The sequence below is a fragment of the Rhizophagus irregularis genome, chromosome 8 (genome assembly GCF_026210795.1).
Source record: "Rhizophagus irregularis chromosome 8, complete sequence".
In the NCBI taxonomy this organism is placed as follows: domain Eukaryota; kingdom Fungi; phylum Glomeromycota; class Glomeromycetes; order Glomerales; family Glomeraceae; genus Rhizophagus; species Rhizophagus irregularis.
In genome coordinates this window covers 3,102,169-3,121,255 of record NC_089436.1, presented here as the reverse complement: position 1 = coordinate 3,121,255, position 19,087 = coordinate 3,102,169, and the positions used below count along the sequence as shown (strand labels likewise).

The following is a 19,087-nucleotide window of genomic DNA, read 5'->3' as shown; positions in this document are numbered from 1 at the left end:
CTAATTAATTGTGGTTTAATTTAATTATAATTCTCAATTTAACCTTACAAGCTGGGCGTGTAAATATAAATACTACTAAAGGTATAAAAGCTGATTATCTTACAAAGTACAAATACTAGTATGTCAATTTTTAGTATACTTGAATCTCAGAAAACAGATAGTACACCTACGGTATTAATAGGGAAATGAAGAATTATAGAGGTACACCTTTTCTTTTACTTTTTCTTCCCGCTTCTCTAAATATACTTTTAGGAGTCTAAATAATATTCTAAATGTAAAGTATTGCTCACAAAGCTAGTAAGAAAAAATTTTCACACTAAAATTTTTTTCCTTTATACAATAGGCGTGTTGTTTGTTTTCTTTTATACAGAAATTCCGTTTATTTTACTTATTTTACAAAATAATTTGACTTTTGTTAAATAATAAAGTTATGGAACATTTAGATATTGATTTTTATGATGATATCGTAAAATTTATGAGGTTATTACATTTTTAATAAAATTTACGGTGCGTGTATATACAGTACTTTATTCTTTTCAAAATAATTTCAGTATCTTATTTAAACTATACTGGCTTTGTCAAACATGTAGAATTGTTTAGTAGGTGTGGGATTCATTCAGAATCAAAACTTTATTAAATCAACTTGAGTACTTATAGATGGATAATTGTGTTTATAAAATTCTTTGTGTCCGTTTATTAAAACTTCAACAAAATACATATAGAGCTTTATTTAAATTTGAAATGTATTATTAAAATATTAAAATGTTTAATTAATATTTTGGTTCTTTTATTATATTTAAAATTAAGGTGATACGGAATGCTTCTGAACAATTAATTATGAGCGATGCGCCACACTTTTGGGCCAATCATATTTAAGAAAAGGTAAATTATTCGTTTTATAATGTATTTTATTTGCTTAGCTATATACAGTAATCCAAAAAGGTGAATTTATTATTGTAGTGACTTATTATTTGAGAAGTAAACTGAAAATCAATCAATTATTTAAGAGAAATGTTAATTTCAGAGACAACTATAAGATTAATTTGTAAAAATTAAAAATCATAACGAGCGATTATTATTAGAAAAACAAAAGCATGGTGATTAAAACACTATAAAAATAGCTTTTTTTACAATATTATAATTTATACATGAAACTTAATAATATACAATTATATATACCGTGTCCGTTACGGTATTCTGACTTTCGCTGAAGTCTATTTCACCGACGGGACATTTCATCGAATAGATATTTCACCGAATGGATATTTCACTGAACCGAAGCTATTTCACCGAAAATTTTAAATCATATTTTTCCAAATAACCATATGATATTTACGTAAATTTTGTTATTAAACATTATTAATACTTTAATATTTATTAATAAAAAAATCGGTATTAGATTGAATTTTTAATGATAATCCTATTCGGTGAAGTAGATTTCGGTGAAATAAATGATTTGGAGAAAAGGATTCAGCAAATGTCCATTCAGCGAAATTTCTATTCGACGAAATGTCCTTTCGAAACATCCTTCGATGAAATGGCTTCGGCAGTTCTCCAGCGAAATGGACTCAGGCGAAAGCGCAAAACGTATCGTAACCGTTCCGTTACCAATAGTAAAATTTTTTAAAATCTAGTATATCTGATATCGAGAAGTTTGTTATATAGGGAACAAATTCATTATAGATTTTAATATTCAAATGTTTAGAAATTGATAAAAAAATAAGTTTGATGAAATCCGCATACTTCAATAACCTAGGCTCGTCATAAGGATACGATAATCTGTTATATGAATCACATTAGAAATTTAAAAGTTTCGAATTATGCGTGTGAAAAAAAACATTAATTAAAAAATGATGTTAATTTTTTTATTTTCCTTTTTCTTTTCTTGGAGCTTATCATCAAAGAAGGAAGTTATAATAGATTACGACCCGAGCATACTTACTATTAGCTCTACACATTTCTTCAGGGCCAGAAATACACAATGCCGCCTGGCATTATCAAAAAAGGAATGATCTACATTATTATTTGTTAATTTTCTACGAGGTCGTCTCCAAAAGTTTTGAAGAAATTTGCAGTATTAAATTTCATTTATTTACTATCTCTCTCACACTTCCCTTCCTTCTTTCCTTTTTTTTCCCTCGTTCTTCCTCACTTCCTTATTCTTTCTGTTCTTTCTCTTTCCCCTCACTCTTATCATTTCCAGCAAAGTAACCAAATATATATTTTTTCGCATAATTTTGCAATTTTTTACACCTTTCCCTTTTTTAAAAAAATTCTATAATAGCATTTTTATAATTTTTTTCTTTTATTGGGTTAATATATTCACACACACACAATCCCTTACCCTCCCCTTTTCCTCTTTTGTTCCTCATATTATTGGCATCCATTCCTTTCCTTATGTTTGATACTTTTGTTGGACCAGCATGATGCTATGCATGGGCGGGAGCATAGTATGCTTACTTTGTGAGCCTGTGAATACCCTGCGATAGAGTGGAGGGGCACGGGGCTATGCGTAAATTTTTACACGGTGGAGTATCCTTTTGTGGTAGTACTGAAGTTGCTTTATCATTAATATAATAATGATGAGTAGCAAGATCTATATATATTCTGCTTTTTGTATAATTTAATTGTTCTTTTTTTGTATTTATATTAAAATTTTTTATCAAAAAATATGTAAATATGAATGACTATAATTTTCCATAACGTATATAAAATTTCCGCAGTAACAAAGCATCACATGACTTATTATCACGTTTTCGTACAATAATAATATTGTTTGCAGCATTTGTGTAATCATGAGACAGCAAGAGATTGGTGTTTTATATCTTTTATAATTTTACTTAAAAGGCGTCGGGTTTACAATATTTAGTGTAACCAATAATGTCGCACCGCGTTTTCATTATAATTCTGATAATTGTACCCATGCTGCAATAATAAAATTTCACGCACGGATCTGGTTTTTAATAACTTTTCTTTTTTCTTTCCTTTTTTTTTTTTTTTTAACAAATACAATTCATAAAGTTTCTCAAAAAAAAAGAAGAGAAAAAAAACACAATGTCATCAAACAATAATTTAAAAGATGATGAAACTTTTTTAAAAGAATTTTTAAAAGATTTTTATCATCGTATAATTAAAATAGATAATTATGAAAAATTTGAAAATATTTTAAAAGAATGGGTACAAGATTATTTTAATATTAATGAAAAAAATCCTGAAATAATTTTAAAATTAATGGAAGATCATAAAGAGAATAATAATTGGTTTTCAAGTTTAATAGGATTTTTTTATGAACATGATATAGGTGATACGATAATCATTGATAAAAATAAATCATTAAAATTATATTTATTATCAATTAATAATAATAATAATGAAAATAAGAAATTGATTTCTTCTATGTATCAATTATTAAATATTATTATTTCAAAATATTTATTATCATTTTATTATTATAAAGATATTATTTTAAATAAGAGAGATTTGATCGCAAAAGAATCTGATTATTATGAAAATATATATATCATGTCATATAATCAGGTCGAAAATTTTGATGGATTAGAAATAAATATATGCAAAGATGAGATAAGTACTATGGAAAAATATTTTGAATCAAAAGATAAAGGTATTAATGAAAATCAAATGGAAAAGAAAGAGTTAATAGAGTTGAACAATTTAGGTTATTGTTATCAGCATGGAGTAGGAAAAAAGAAAGATGAGTTTAAAGCATTTGAATTTTATTTAAAATCAGCGGAAGGAGGTAATTCCGACGCACAGAATAACATAGGTTATTGTTATCAAAATGGGATTGGAATAACAAAAGATGAAGAGAAAGCATTTGAATGGTATTTAAAAGCTGCTAATAAAGGTGATTTACATGCGCAGTATAACTTAGGTGTTTGTTATCAAAATGGAATGGGAGTCAATAAAGATAACAAAACAGCCTTTGAATGGTATCTTAAATCAGCTAAAGAAGGTTATTCACCAGCACAATATATATTAGGTAATTATTACCAAAATGAAATTGGAATAGAGAAGGATTTAGAACAAGCTATTCACTGGTACAGTAAAGCAGCAGAAAATGGAAATAAAGTAGCACAATATAATTTGGGTAATTGTTTTAAAAATACAGAAAATGGAGAGAAAAAAGCTTTTGAATATTACAAAAAATCAGCTAATCAAGAATACTTAGAAGCTCAATTTGAATTAGGATGTTGCTATGATAAAGGAATTGGTACTGAAATTAATAAAACTAAAGCATTCAATTTATATGAAGTAGCAGCTACAAAAGAACATATTATCGCACAATATAATCTTGGAATTTTGTACAGAAATGGTGAAGGTATAGGAATGGATTTCGAAAAGGCAGTTTATTGGTTTAACAAAGCAGCAGAAAATGGATATGAAGTAGCACAATATGACTTAGGAAGTCATTATCAATTTGGAATAGGAGTTGAAATAAATGAAGTCAAAGCATTTGAATGTTATGAGAAAGCAGCTTATAAAGAATATTTAGATGCTCAATTTGAATTAGGATATTGTTATGATAATGGAATTGGTACTGAAGTTAATAAAACAAAAGCATTTGAATTATATAGTATAGCAGCTGATAAAGGATGTGATGCTGCGCAAAATAATCTTGGAGTTCTATATGGATGTGGTATAGGAACTGAAATCAATGTAGAAAAAGCTTTTTATTGGTACAATAAAGCTGCAGAAAATGGATATTGTATAGCACAATATAATATAGCATATTATTATCAATTTGGATTAGGAGTTGAAAAGGATGAGGGTAAGGCATTTGAATATTATAAAAAAGCAGCTGATCAAGAATGTTTAAAAGCTCAGTATGAATTAGGATATTGTTATTATAATGGAATTGGTACTGAAGTTGATAAGACAAAAGCATTTGAATTATTTAATATAGCAGCAGAAAAAGAATGCGCTTCAGCACAAACTTATCTTGGTTATTTATATGAACATGGTCAAGGTACAGAAGTGAATTTAGAAAGAGCTATTTACTGGTATAATAAATCAGCAGAAAACGGAAATGAAGTTGCACAATATAATTTAGGCAGATGTTATAAGTATGGAAAAGGTGTTGAAAAAGATGAAAATAAAGCTTTTGAATATTATAAAAAAGCAGCTGACAAAGAATATTTGAATGCTCAATATCAACTTGGATATTGCTATGATAAAGGAATTGGTACAGAGATTGATAAAACAAAAGCTTTTGAACTATATAAAATTGCTGCTGAAAAAGAACATGTTCTCACACAAAATAGTTTAGGAATATTATATGAGAATGGTGAAGGTACTGAAATAAATTTAGAAAATGCTGTTTATTGGTACAGTAGAGCAGCAGAAAATGGAAATGAAGCAGCACTATATAATTTAGCTAATTGTTATCAATTTGGAAAAGGTGTCAAAAAAGATGAAAGGAAAGCTTTTGAATATTATAAAAAATCAGCCGATAAAGAATATCTAAATGGCCTATTTAGTCTTGGATATTGTTATTTTGAAGGAATTGGAATTGAGGCTGATGAAGCAAAGGCATTTGAGTTATACATAATAGCAGCTAAACAAGGGTGTATTCCTGCACAAACTAGTCTTGGTTATTTATATGGAAGTGGCAAAGGAATTGAGAAAGATTTAGAAAAAGCTTTTTATTGGCATAATAAAGCGGCAGAAGGAGGATGTAAAACAGCATTATATAATTTAGGTGAATGTTATGAATTAGGAAATGGTGTGAATAAAGATCTGTTTAAAGCATTTGAATATTATAAGAAATCAGCTGAAGATGGAGATAAGGAATTGAAATTTCACCTTGGATATTGCTATGTAAATGGTATTGGAATTGAAGTTGATAAAGAAAAAGGGTTTGAATTATATAATGAGGCAGTTGGAAAAAATATTCAAGTTAATCTCATTGAAAATGATGAAGAATTAGTAAATGATTTAGATAAAGTTTATTATTGGTATCATAAAGCTGCAGAAAATAATAATAAACTTGCATTATATAAATTGGGTGAATTTTATGAATTAGGAAAGGGTATTTTCCAAAATCTGATTAGAGCATTTGAATTTTATAAAAAATCAGCCGATCAAGGATTTATTGATGCTCAATATAAACTTGGATATTTTTATGAAAAAGGAATTGATATTGATGTTGATAAAGTAAAGGCATTTGAGTCTTATAAAATAGCTGCAGAAGGAGGAAACATCAATGCACAAAGAAATCTTGCATTTTTATATGAACAAGGCGAAGGAACTGATAAAAGTGCGGAAAATGCTATTTATTGGTATAAGAAAGTTATAGAAAATGGATATTTAGATGTTCAAGAGAAGTTAGATATACTTTTACAACAACTAGAAATTCAAGGTTAAAATATCTTCTCAAAATAAATTAATTCATACTTAACTACAATATTTATTTATAGAATCAATTTTTAAAATTAATAAAAATCTTGTTTCTAATTTTCTAGTTAAAAAATTGAAAAAACTATTTTTATCAAATAGGTCTTTATTTGTATTTTTATAATAATTTTGTTTGATTAAAGTATTAATATTTCATTTAAATAGCAATAGCTGTCCACTTTCGCAAACTTCTTTTAATTATTAAAATGTATGTATTCATCAATCCCTGCCAAAATATTTATTGAGCGTTCATTCTGGATGGGAAATCCTTAATCCAGTCCTCTTATCAAATTTCAGTGTAGATATGAAAAAATGTTTAGGTGTTATCGAAAAAAAAGTCAAACAGTTAACATATTTTCTACATATCGTTCGCTATATTAAGTCTGTTGTTAAGGATATTGATATTAATACTATATCTAATACTGTATTTACGATATTAGTATTAAATATAATATTTTACAATCAGATTTTTGAAATTTCTTAATCCATTCTCTGATTATATTATATCGAAAATATTTGGTGTACATATTATAGAAATCTTCATTAGGTTAAATGAGTTAAGCTTTTAGTTTCTCATTACTAACCACTGACCCTAGCGTCATCTCCAAAAAATGGTAGCCAGATCTAATTTGCCGGGTTACATATGATGATTTTGGATGATGATTTTTGGTACTCTCATGAGTATTTCGATTATTATAATAATTTTCAAATAAACTACATCTCAATTGTATTAAGTGTGTCATTTATTTTATTTAAGCATGTTTCTGAAAGTTTAATGCTACCATTGAATACCTTGTATATATTCTTATTAAATCTTTCCAACATCAGGATTCAGGAGTTTAAAAAGGGTGTGAACTTGCAAACTACAAATCTACAATACCTACGTGAGTATGCGGGATATGCAAATTAGTAAACATATGCAATAATAACACATTTTTTTAATAATAAATTTATGCTCTATTGCAAACAACTTATAAATTATAAATAATATGTACTGTAACTACTATGCGCAATCATGCACGTGCATGGTGGGATGGTGCGATTGGTGCGTGGTATCATGCACCCCGCCTATCTCTAATCATGTTACTTAAATTTTATTAGTCCATGATCACGTGATCCGGGTTATCGAATCATTTTTACTGGTTAGAAAATTGATTCGCTATTGAGCTAGATGAACTCTTTCCCACAAAAATTTTGGAGCAAAATTTTTTACAACGTCGACGTTTATTTCAGTAAATATTACTAAAACGTTCAGTTTGTTCCCATTACACTCGAGAAAAGTTTTCTCACTGTTACTTAATCCTTATAACATATTTGTTTAGTACTTCACTTCTTTTTTTTTATTTTTTTAATTTGTTCATAATATTTTCTGTTGCGCTAAGTGTCAAAAGTTAGGAACAATTTTCAACTGGTCTATTACCACCCTTGTGCACCACCCTATCTTCTACTCTTATCAATTTCACGAAGTCCTCACAAATCTATTATGCCTGAAGGTCCCTTAACCCCACTAGCCACTCGTGCTATTATTCGTCTTTACAAACCTACGAAACTACATACACTTTCTCTCCGTGTGAAAAAACTTAATTCCTTTGTCGCTAATGACACTACTTGCTCGCACTCGATAAAAAGGCCGACTTACCTGTATCACAAAATTCAGAATACCTGATCTACACAAGAACACTGTCATATATTCCGATCTACATCTAAGAAGGCTAATTTTAACTTTATATTAGGAATCTTCCTCACGTTTGTCTTTTCCTTAACCAGGCAATTTCCCAAGAGAGCCGTGGACAAATACTTTAAGAGATTACGCCAACTTCTCATAGAAAAATTTTGTGCCATACGTCATAGAATTGCAAGTGACAAAAATAATAATAGAAAAACTAAAACTTTATCCGGTTTAGTTACGGAGATCACGTGATTCATCTTGGCTTTCACTTAGCCTGCGAGGAATGGATGAACTGCTTTCATCCTCCAGCTTTTGTTATGTCTCGTTACCGTTGGCGATGTCAACGACATTATCATCAAGCTATAGACACTTGCCACAAGGAGAGCCCGCTGGAAACTGATCCACGATTTGACAAACCACAAAAGACTTCAACTAAAGTTAATAATTCTTCAGCGGATCCCGCTTTCATCAGAGCCAATCCACCATTAACAACAGCAAAGATGTTCATTTACAACACTTAAGCGTTAATTATACGGTCACAATACGTAAATATAATAATAAAAATAATCAAGCTGGCTGAATTAAGTTCTTCAGGAGAAGAGGCTAGCAAAGTATATCCTATTGCATTCCTTATTGGAACACCAGGCAGCGTACAACGTGCCTTGAACTAATTATCGTTATCACCTGTAACGTCTTATAACAAAAAGACACACGTACACACCGAACGTCGTTATTTCAAAGAATACTCACGTCACGATCCGTTTGCCACAACAGATTCAACTTTGGAATCGTTTAACGAAAAGTGTTTTACATCATAAAGCCCATGGGAGCTCGATGAGTCTGAAACCATATTTGCTTAACGAAGTCAAGGCAGGCTCTCGTCCCTATGTTGTTTTTAAACAGGTATACCACATGCCCAAACGCACCAAAGATTGGGATAGCGTAGATCGAGAAATGGCTGCAAAGCGCGATGGTTATCACCCTACAGCGGTCCTTCGTCGGACCAAAAATTGGATACATAGAGTTAAAAACGTAACAAATCCAAGAAACAGATACTTCCTTTACCACCCGATTTACGAGAAGACATTCGATTATATTATTATAATACTTACAACATTAACTTAGAAATGTATCAGTAAATCGTGATGTATTAGTAGATATGTCATTGGTAAATTGGCACCGTTTAATTGATTAATCGAGAGTCTAAATTGTATATTTACTGATCTTTTTTTTTAAAAAAAAAATAGCTACCTTTATATAATACAAATGATGATACATGGACTTCAAAGGTAAGGTGTTTCTTTTGAATTAAGTTAATTGTTCATTCTCTTATAAAAGATACATTATATTCAGAAAACCATTGGTGATCCGCCAACACCTCGTGCATACCATTCTGCCGTTCTGAGTAATTATATCCTTTTAAACTTATTTTTGTGAATTAAATTTAATAAATGGGTAATATATTAAATTGTTCTCTAAATTATATAGCTCAAGATGGTCGTATTATCGTGTATGGAGGTATTGATAAGGCTGCAACCGATGATCTTGTGATATTAGATGTATCACAAGCTGATTATACTTGGTCAAGAGCGAATGTCTCCACAAAATCACCACTTTCACGTTCTTACCATACGGCTACTTTGGTCGGTCATTATATGTTTGTGATTTTTGGAAAAAATAATGAGTTCTTATTACCAACCACACCAAATGAAGTATTTATTTTAGACACGAGCGATAAATCTAATTACAAATGGGTTAGTGAGTTTGATCCTAATCTGATACTTCCCACACCTCCAACAGCTCCTACACCTCCAAGAACTCCCACGCCTCCAACAACTCAAGATCAAAATTTAAGTACTCAAAACAGAAATCTAGGAATTATAATTTTACCAATTGTACTTATCTTGATAGGGGCTTCATTTCTTATATACTTTTATAGGAAAAGACGACTATCAAGATTAGATATGTTTGTACACTTTCCACAGATAAATTAATGCTGTGCTACGCTGCGAAAAACCTGGAAAGCTGACGCGTAAGTTTAATATGATTAATTCATTTCATTTAGGAGAAAAAAAATGGTTACTATGTTAATTCCTTCCGATGTTTATTTATATTTTACATTCATTTTAATATGTGTTTTCTTTTTTATTAGTGCTCCGCACGAGCCAGTCCAGCTCGAGCAGGCTTGCAAGCTCCAGGACTTTTTTCTTTATTATTATTGTTATTGTTGTTATTATTATTATTATTGTTGTTGTTGTTGTTGTTGTTGTTGTTGTTGTTGTTGTTGTTGTTGTTGTTGTTATTATTATTATTATTACTATTACTATTATTATTATTATTATTATTACTATTATTATCATTATTATTATCATTATTATCATTATTATTATCATTATTATAATTATCATCATCATCATCATCATCATCATCATCATCATTATTATCATTATTATTATTATGAACATAATAAATTGCACTTTGCGATATACACTTGTTAAAATACAAATGCATATAATAATGTACTATACCTACCTAATATAGTAATATTTAGTGATAGCACCTAAAATCTACGGTTATTCCTTCCCTCTTTGATGGCATTATGTGTTAGTTTCTCTTATTTTCTCTAGCATTTTTTCAAAATTAATAAAGTTACGTGTTATTTATAATAAAAAGCATTTGGATTATAGCTATGTATATAGTAAATGATTCATATGGCTTCAGATATCTCATAATGACATATGATTTTATATATCTACACAAAGAACATTTGATAGAAAGTTTAATGAAAGTTTCAGACTTATAATTTGATGAATATAAATGTAAAATTACTTTGTTTTATTTCTTTTTAATAAATCACTAAGTATATAAATAATGGTGTTATAACTAATCGCATCTCTTTACCTTAATATTTTTTTTGAAGATTATTGACAAACTAAATCGACCCTTGTCGGCTTTGTGTATCTAAGAAAAGAGAAATTTTGAATGCCAGTTTTCTCATTGGAATTTAGATTTATTTTCAAAATAAAATAGGTATATTCTCAAAATAATGATTAGTGAGGATCGATAATACTTAATAAGCAATAGCGTTACAAATAAATTTGATATTGAAAATTTAACTCGTAAAATCTTTTACGCAGTAAAGAAAATAAAATAAAATTAATTTAAGCAACAGTTTTCACATTAAAGAAAATTAATAACTTGAATAACATATTTTGATTTAAAAAATGTAAAACAAATGGTAAGGCAAAAGATGTTATGCTACGATCGACAATAGTAATCAAACAAAATAAAGATTTATTAATATTGTAAACATTCAAAACTAAGTAAAGAAATTATTTAAAATGATAAATACATCTCAAAAACTATCCGACGACTAATTTGTTAATAATTTATTAAGAAAATTTTAATTATAACTAGAAATTTTCCAAGATGTTACGGAGAATTTTAGTTCTTTCGGATATTAAACGATCGGTATGTACTTTGCCTATCCCTGTGAATGACGTTAACTCAGTAATTTGGTCTTGTTGGCATTTAATTGATCACTGCGCACTAACAGGAAGGCTCTTCCTGCAAAGGGAGCGAAATACCAATGATTACCATCAACAATAGCAGATAATGATGGAAATTTATCTACATCGGAAGATAGATCCACCTCCCTTATCAGTTGCTTTTTATGCTCATGGTCGAACATTGTTTGGCTCACTTTTGTTGACTTTAGGAGTTTACACTGATGGGACTTAATATAAAGCTGAGGTGAAGTGAACATATACATCACATGTTATCGTAACACCCATTTTTAAGTAGATAACTTTCGTTGGATAATCATCATCAGTTCTTGTAACATCGGTAATCTCTTTGACAGTATATTCTTGAGTTAGACGCTCAGTAGAATCGTTAACATAGCAAAAAGCTACAAATTTTGCAGGCATTATTTTTTAATAAAATATTTTTTTTTCGGAATTTAAATATACGTAAAATTTTTTCTCTATTTATTTATTTCTCAAGCTAAATAAATGTCTGTAATGTTTTTATAAAAAAAAAATATAATATCGTAGACATTTTAATTTTATTTTATTTTATTTTATTTTTACTTTTAAATTTTAATTTATTTTCACGTAAAATTTTTTTTATGAAAAAATTACTAAATATTTACATAATTTAATAATTTATGTTATGTTATTTATTAAAAGTCAAAAAAGTACGTTTTCGCATAAATAAAATATTTATGGAAAAAAATTGCAAATATTTACATAATTATCTTACGCGTGAGATATTCATTTTAAACCGAAAAAAAATATTATGTACATTTTTCATACTTAGTTATAATTTAAATAAACAAGTTAACTTAGTCATAACCGGAAGTTTTAAATAGCTCCATATGAGACAAACTTCTTAATATTAAAATAGTAATAATAATAAATATTTATTGTTTAAAAATAAATAATAAATAAACTACACAAATATTAAGAAGTGTTTAAATTTCAAATTATTTGTATTTTTTTTTCTATTTATTTTATTTGCTAATTGTATTAATCTCTTCTATAGTTGATAAATCTGATCTAACAATTCAGGAAAAAATAGCAATTGATGAAACTTCAAGTTAAATCTAGTTATTCTAAGAAACGGGCAGATATAGCCAAGAAAATATCATTAAATAGAAAAGAGGGAAGAAAAACGGAAACTAAAGTTAAAAATTATTGTATTGTAAAGATAGCAACAAAAGAAAAAAAAATTATGAACGTATTAATTATGAGATTCCAAAAAACGAAATTTTGTCCAATAAAATCGTGAACAAGGTTACATCAATTCTAAAAATGGATATTTAATTGTCGATCACTTAGTTAATTATTCGAGTCACGTGACACATATTAATTACGACACACACTTTACGGCAAAACGTCACAACCTTTACAACCAGTTACAACTTACGGCGACCAATCCTAACGATAATGCTTTTTATGTGGTAAAGATGATGGTTATATGACCTTAAAGTTTTGATGAGGAGAAACTTTCAACCTTTGGAACCTTTGGAACCTTTGGAACCTTTGGAACCTTTGGAACCTTTGGAACCTTTGGAGGCAGTTGCGGGTAGCGAAGTAAAGATGATACTTGCCTGTGCGACCATAAATAAAAAAGTTGTGATGATTAAATAGATAGTGGAACAGTGACATATGTTGTACACTCCACCTTGGATCAAGAATGATAAGAACGGAAAAATAATTTAATATATTCTGAAAAAATTCTATTGTCAAATAGGAAGATTTTGATTTGTAACTGCGGAACTTTTTCTGGATGTATTGTAATAATTATAGGTTTTAAAATATAAAACAAAAACATTGGAAATTTTATATTAGTACGTAACGTATGTAGTGCTTTATTATTCGTCTTTTTACGTCTGCATCGTTGAAAAGTGTAGCATTTGCGTAGCTTGATGATCTTCAAAAGAGAGAAATTTTTTTAAAAAAAAGATTTTAAACTATCGAAGCAGTGATTCATATAATGACAATCTCTTTTTTTTCTTTCTTTTGTACACGTACATTGATTTGCATAAATTTATGTAGTACAATGTTGCTGTAACATTCACTTTGTTACATATTATATAAATAACTACGGAGTTAAACACTTAAACCACCGGTTTCTTCTTTTTTTTTTTATTTAAAAAATTAATAAATATATTTATAAAAAAAAATTTAAAGCCTTATAACATATTTCATTATGTCATTTGGTAAAAATAAATTAATTAATAATGCGATTAACAGATCATATGCATTAATGGATTCAAATGTTCGTAGTAGTACACACAAAGCTTATGAATTTTGTAAACAGACAATTCTTGATGATGAATCACTTACGGAAAATGAAAAATCTGAAGCAATAGGAATACTAACTGAAAATTATGATCATAACAAACTTCTTTTTAATGCAGGGACAAAAAGAATTTGTGAAAATTGTAACCAAAAATGTTTAGCTACAACATATTGTGAAAATTGTGTTCGAAATTATTTAAAAGAAAATTTTTCAAATTGGACATCTGGAAATGTTATTATTGATAATTTAATACAAAAATGTCAAATAAAAACAATTGTCCCATATCTAATACCAGAATGGATTCCATATAATAATCTACAAAATATTAAATATCTAGCAAAAGGTGGATTTTCAGAAATTTATACAGCGAGCTGGATTGATGGGCATTTTATTGAATGGGATTCTGAAAGGCAACAATTAAAAAGATTTGGAAATCAAATTGTAATACTTAAAAGATTGAAAAATGTTGAAAATGCAAGCCAAAGTTGGATTGAAGAGGTTTGTAATTTAAAAATTAAAAAAGTTAACAAATAAATATTTTATTTAAAATTTTTAATGGTTTATTTTATAGGCTAAATCACATTTAAATATTAGCAATAAATATGCCCTATGAAAAAAGTCTGTGTGATTTTTGTTGAAAAATCATTCAATTAAATTCACTACGATTTCTGTATATTTGACCATACAATAATTGTGCTAAAAATTGCAATAAATCACACAATTATTGCATGGTAATTTATTCAATAATTATCCTATTTTTGACCTGAATTTATACAATTATTGTGTGATTTTTGAGCCAAATTTTAGGCCATATTTTAGGAATTATAGGTTAAATTTTACAGTAATAACAGGCAATTTATAAAGTGAAATTATGAATTTTTTTTATTGACTTAAAATATAAAAAATATACACAATATTTCATAAATAAAATACTAAATTTGATATAATTATAAATATAAAAATTTGTAAGAAAATAAAATAAAATAAAGTATGTTAATAACATGAAAGTAAATTAGCTAGTAGTATCATCAAAGAAGAAAGTAAATTATTAGTGTAAGTAAATTAATAAAAAAGTATGAAGTTAGTGAAGAAAGCAAATTAGTAGTGTTAAAAAGTAAATTATTAGTGTTAGTAATAAAAAAGTATGAAGTAAGTGAAGAAAGCAAATTAGTAGTGTTAAAAAGTAAATTATTAGTATTAGTAATAAAAAAAAAGTATGAAGTTAGTGAAGAAAGCAAGTTAGTAACATTAAAATGTAAAAAGTTAGGAAAATAAAAAGATAAAGAACACAAGTTTTTCTTACCTGATATTTTAAAAGAAAGTTGAAGAAAAGTTAAAAGGTTAAAAAAACATAAACAAAAACATTTCGCGTTATCATATTTATTTTGACGATCAGATCACGTGACCAACATATATAATTTTAAGAGTTGATTTTTACCGCATAATTCTGGCCAAATTATAATTCCGGTCAGAACTAATTGTGTAACCTAATAAAAAGTTTTTGACTTTTTTTTAGTTACAAGATGATACAAAAATTTCACCAATGGGTCTGGAAGATGCCCGTTTATAAGCAAATATGCGGTTGAATTTTATGTAACTTTACTGCATAAATCACTTTACTTAGGAAAATCTATTTGTAATGGTTAAAAGTGGTCTATTCGACCCTAAAAGTGGTCAAATGTAACCATACAGGTAAGATGGAAAGTAGTATAATAGGATTACCCAAAAATTGCTTTCTGTATCCTAAATTTAAGTCTATTTTCAAGTGTACAATAATCACAATTTTTATTGTACAAAAATTGAATGTTTTCTGTATCCTAAATTTAAGTTGTATAAAAATCACACAAAAATTGAACATTTTCTATATTCTAAATTTAAGTTGTACAAAAATTGCATACTTTTAATATGCTTTGAAAAACTTCATAACTATTTTTATCCAAAAATCTGCAATAATTGTACAATTTCCACACGGACTTGAACAAATATTGTACAAAAATTGGATGATTTTTTTTCATAGGGATGGTGAAATTGTCCATTGTTTTGGATTAACACAAAATCCATCAAATGGAGATTATATGCTTGTAATGAATAAATATGATATAGATTTAAGAAAATATTTACAACAAAATCATAATCAACTTACATGGAAAGAAAGAATTCAAATTATTACAGATATAACTATTGCACTTAGAAGTATTCATGAAGAAAATGCAATTCATAGAGATTTGCATTCTGGAAATATATTATTCAAAATTGGCCTAGGATGTCATATTAGTGACCTTGGATTTTGTGGACCTGCAGATAAACCATTAAAAAGTATATATGGGAATCTTCCTTATATAGCACCTGAGATTATTATTGGAAAAGAACAGACTTTTAAATCTGATATTTATAGTATTGGAATGCTTATGTGGGAAGTTTCGTCAGGACAACCACCATTTATTAATTATGAACATGATTATGATCTTGCAATGGATATTGTTAATGGTATGAGACCAAAAATTGTACCAGGAACTCCTTTAGAATATAAAAATTTAATGAAACAATGTTGGGATGCTGGTCCATCAAAAAGACCTGATATTGTTACACTTGATGAAAAAATAAACGAAATTAATCTATTTTATCAAAATAAATCAAATGAATTATTAACTCAACCAGAAGAAAATAATAACTTTGAAATAGAAAATTGTACTAGTCGTAGCAAACTGTTTACAAGTAAACTTCATCAATTTGATAATCTTCCTGAACCAAGAAATGCGACAGAAGGTATTTATTGATTTATTAACCTTTTTGTTTAATTTCTTAAAAGGTGTATTAATATATATCAGATATGTTTATTTTTTTATTCAAATAATAATAGAAAAACAAGAAGGTACAAATTAGATAAAATATATAATTTTAATTTATAAACATTAATGGTAATAATGGTTAATTTTTTTTATAGCACTCCATAGTAATAAATCATATGATTTTTGTATTCTTAATAATAGTAAGTGCAATTGCATTTATATATGTCATATAATGAAGCGTTTTTTATTGACTTATTTTGCTTTTTTTTAGTTGACGATTTTAATAAATCAAGTAGTAAGAAAAATAGTACTTTAAAAATAAGTACCATATTTAAAAGTAATTAAATATTATATTTATTTTAAAATAGTCAAAAATGAATGTATAACTTATATTTAAGATTATTTAGATAGCAGCAAAAAGTTATCCAATATATTTAAAAGAAGCTCAAAAAATGGTAAGTAAAATAATTTAAAATATGTGAATTTTTATTATAATATTAAACATGATTTATTATTTATATGTTTACAAAGTTGAACCAAGAATAAAGAAACTTCATATTAGTGATAATGGTACGATAAAACAATTATCTAAATTCTTAAAATAATTATTCTGTGGTATTTTTTTTTAATTTTAAATTTTAATTTATATTTGATAGATAAAGATGAAGCACATTAACAATCCAAATCTTTATTCAGAAGAACAAGATGAATTGGAACTTCCCGAAAGTAAGAATTATTTTTTAAAATGTTTAAAAATTACCTCTTAAATTACCAAATTAAACGAAATCTTTTTTTTCTTAATTTTAGATATTTAGATACAGAATAATTATATAAATTGAATTAGACAACATTTATATTATACCTGATTTTGTTTTTATCATAAATTATTTAAACACTATGACTTGGTGAAATTTTCTTCAAGATTCTTAGTTTGTAATTATTTTTTATTTATTTTTTATTTGTTTTTTATCTTTATATTAATTTATATTTAGTAAAATATCATGTGTATAAACTGAACATGTATTTATTAAATAAATTTTATAGTATATTTTTAAATGTAAAAATTTTATAATATTTCATGCAATATAATTCACACAAGAAAATATTAAATATAAATAGCTAACTACAGTGATCGTTAATAAATTTTTGGCAGGAATTGTCAGAATTATCATAATTTTGGATCAAAATCGCATGAACGGCATGGTATACTATGTATCCACCACACACAGCCGCATCTCGGTAATATAGCGATCTCACTAACCAATAAATTTTTGATATAATTTTTTTTATAAATAATTAAATATTCGCTACCCTTGTAAAACTTATACTTATTTTTCAAGGGTTTAAATGAATAAAAATAAGTACAATGTGTAATAATAACAAATATTAAAATACTTGAACTTTTTTTTTTAATACAAACTAGTGTGGCGTCAAGAATTAAGTTGTCACTGTCTTTAATATTTTTTCAGTTAATGTTATTTATTGTGAGTTGTGTATTTATGTTTTTATTTGTAATAATGTAGAATATATTAAGAAAAAGAATCTGTTTATGGATTTTTTTCGCTTTATTATCAATTCTCTCATCCGCTTTTAAGTATCTACATTTTATAATAAATTTCCCTTTCCAACAAATTCATTAACATTAAGTTTAATACTTTTAAATAAATCATCATCATCTTGTGCTTGTCTTATAACGTAACTAAATGAAAAAAACAGATGGGTGAAGTTGCTACTGATATTGCTGGTTGAACATAAGTAATATTTGACATTGATGGATTTGGAAGTGTATCATCTTGAGGTTTTGAATGACTTTCATTTTTTTAATGATCTTACTTCCATTTTTAAATATTCAATGTAACTGTCTTTACCTTTTTCAATGAATTCAATTAAACTAAAAAAAAGTACTAATTATAAAGTCAACTAGGTGAGCGTAATGCAGCAGCTTTACTTTAATAGGTTGGCCTAATCTAACATTTCTCACCTTTCTAAGCTTTTCCTTTTTGTCTAATTCCTTTTCCAGCTTTCTATTTCCATGAAACCTTTTATAAAAAAAAGTTTATTTTTCAAAAATAAAAATCCATTATCTAATTATAAAACCAATTATTTTTTCGAGAATGAGTTTTTGAGTCGCTATAATATCATTTTTTATTTCAAGATGAAATTTTTTTAACCATGATTTTTAGGTGTAAAATGAAAAATATCTAGTTTGAGGAATAACTTGTCAATAAAACTTTTTTATCCCTGATTATATTAAAAGAAAATTAAATGTTTTACATTAAAATAAAATTTTTATTAATAAGTTGTAAAGAAAAGTCAAGTATTATTAAAAGAAAATCAGAATGGTAGTCAACTTTACAGTATAGTCTAACATAAATTGTTTTATAACATGTAACGCGTCTTTTATAAG

The 19,087-nt window shown here is 27.1% G+C and overlaps 5 protein-coding genes across 5 annotated transcripts; 3 read left to right on the top strand and 2 right to left on the bottom strand.

The window, feature by feature from the left end:
* Positions 1-3,054: 3,054 nt before the first annotated feature.
* Positions 3,055-6,384, top strand: OCT59_028584 (uncharacterized protein; the record flags this gene model as incomplete). The annotated part of the gene is made up of 1 exon (XM_066147396.1): positions 3,055-6,384. One exon carries the CDS (start codon positions 3,055-3,057, stop codon positions 6,382-6,384), a length of 3,330 nt encoding a protein of 1,109 aa, XP_065994107.1.
* A 2,016-nt stretch (positions 6,385-8,400) lies between these two features.
* On the top strand, positions 8,401-8,604 carry OCT59_028583 (uncharacterized protein; the record flags this gene model as incomplete). The annotated part of the gene is made up of 1 exon (XM_066147395.1): positions 8,401-8,604. The coding sequence occupies one exon, from the start codon at positions 8,401-8,403 to the stop codon at positions 8,602-8,604; it is 204 nt and encodes a 67-aa protein (XP_065994106.1).
* Positions 8,605-8,917: 313 nt separating this feature from the next.
* On the top strand, positions 8,918-10,077 carry OCT59_028582 (uncharacterized protein; the record flags this gene model as incomplete). The annotated part of the gene is made up of 5 exons (XM_066147394.1): positions 8,918-9,056; positions 9,220-9,251; positions 9,331-9,372; positions 9,437-9,488; positions 9,572-10,077. The coding sequence occupies 5 exons, from the start codon at positions 8,918-8,920 to the stop codon at positions 10,075-10,077; spliced, it is 771 nt and encodes a 256-aa protein (XP_065994105.1).
* Positions 10,078-10,231: 154 nt separating this feature from the next.
* On the bottom strand, positions 10,232-10,681 carry OCT59_028581 (uncharacterized protein; the record flags this gene model as incomplete). The annotated part of the gene is made up of 2 exons (XM_066147393.1): positions 10,232-10,573; positions 10,655-10,681. The coding sequence occupies 2 exons, from the start codon at positions 10,679-10,681 to the stop codon at positions 10,232-10,234; spliced, it is 369 nt and encodes a 122-aa protein (XP_065994104.1).
* Positions 10,682-11,585: 904 nt separating this feature from the next.
* OCT59_028580 (uncharacterized protein) lies at positions 11,586-12,012 on the bottom strand (the record flags this gene model as incomplete). Its single annotated transcript, XM_066147392.1, has 2 exons — positions 11,586-11,795; positions 11,854-12,012. The coding sequence occupies 2 exons, from the start codon at positions 12,010-12,012 to the stop codon at positions 11,586-11,588; spliced, it is 369 nt and encodes a 122-aa protein (XP_065994103.1).
* Positions 12,013-19,087: the final 7,075 nt, after the last annotated feature.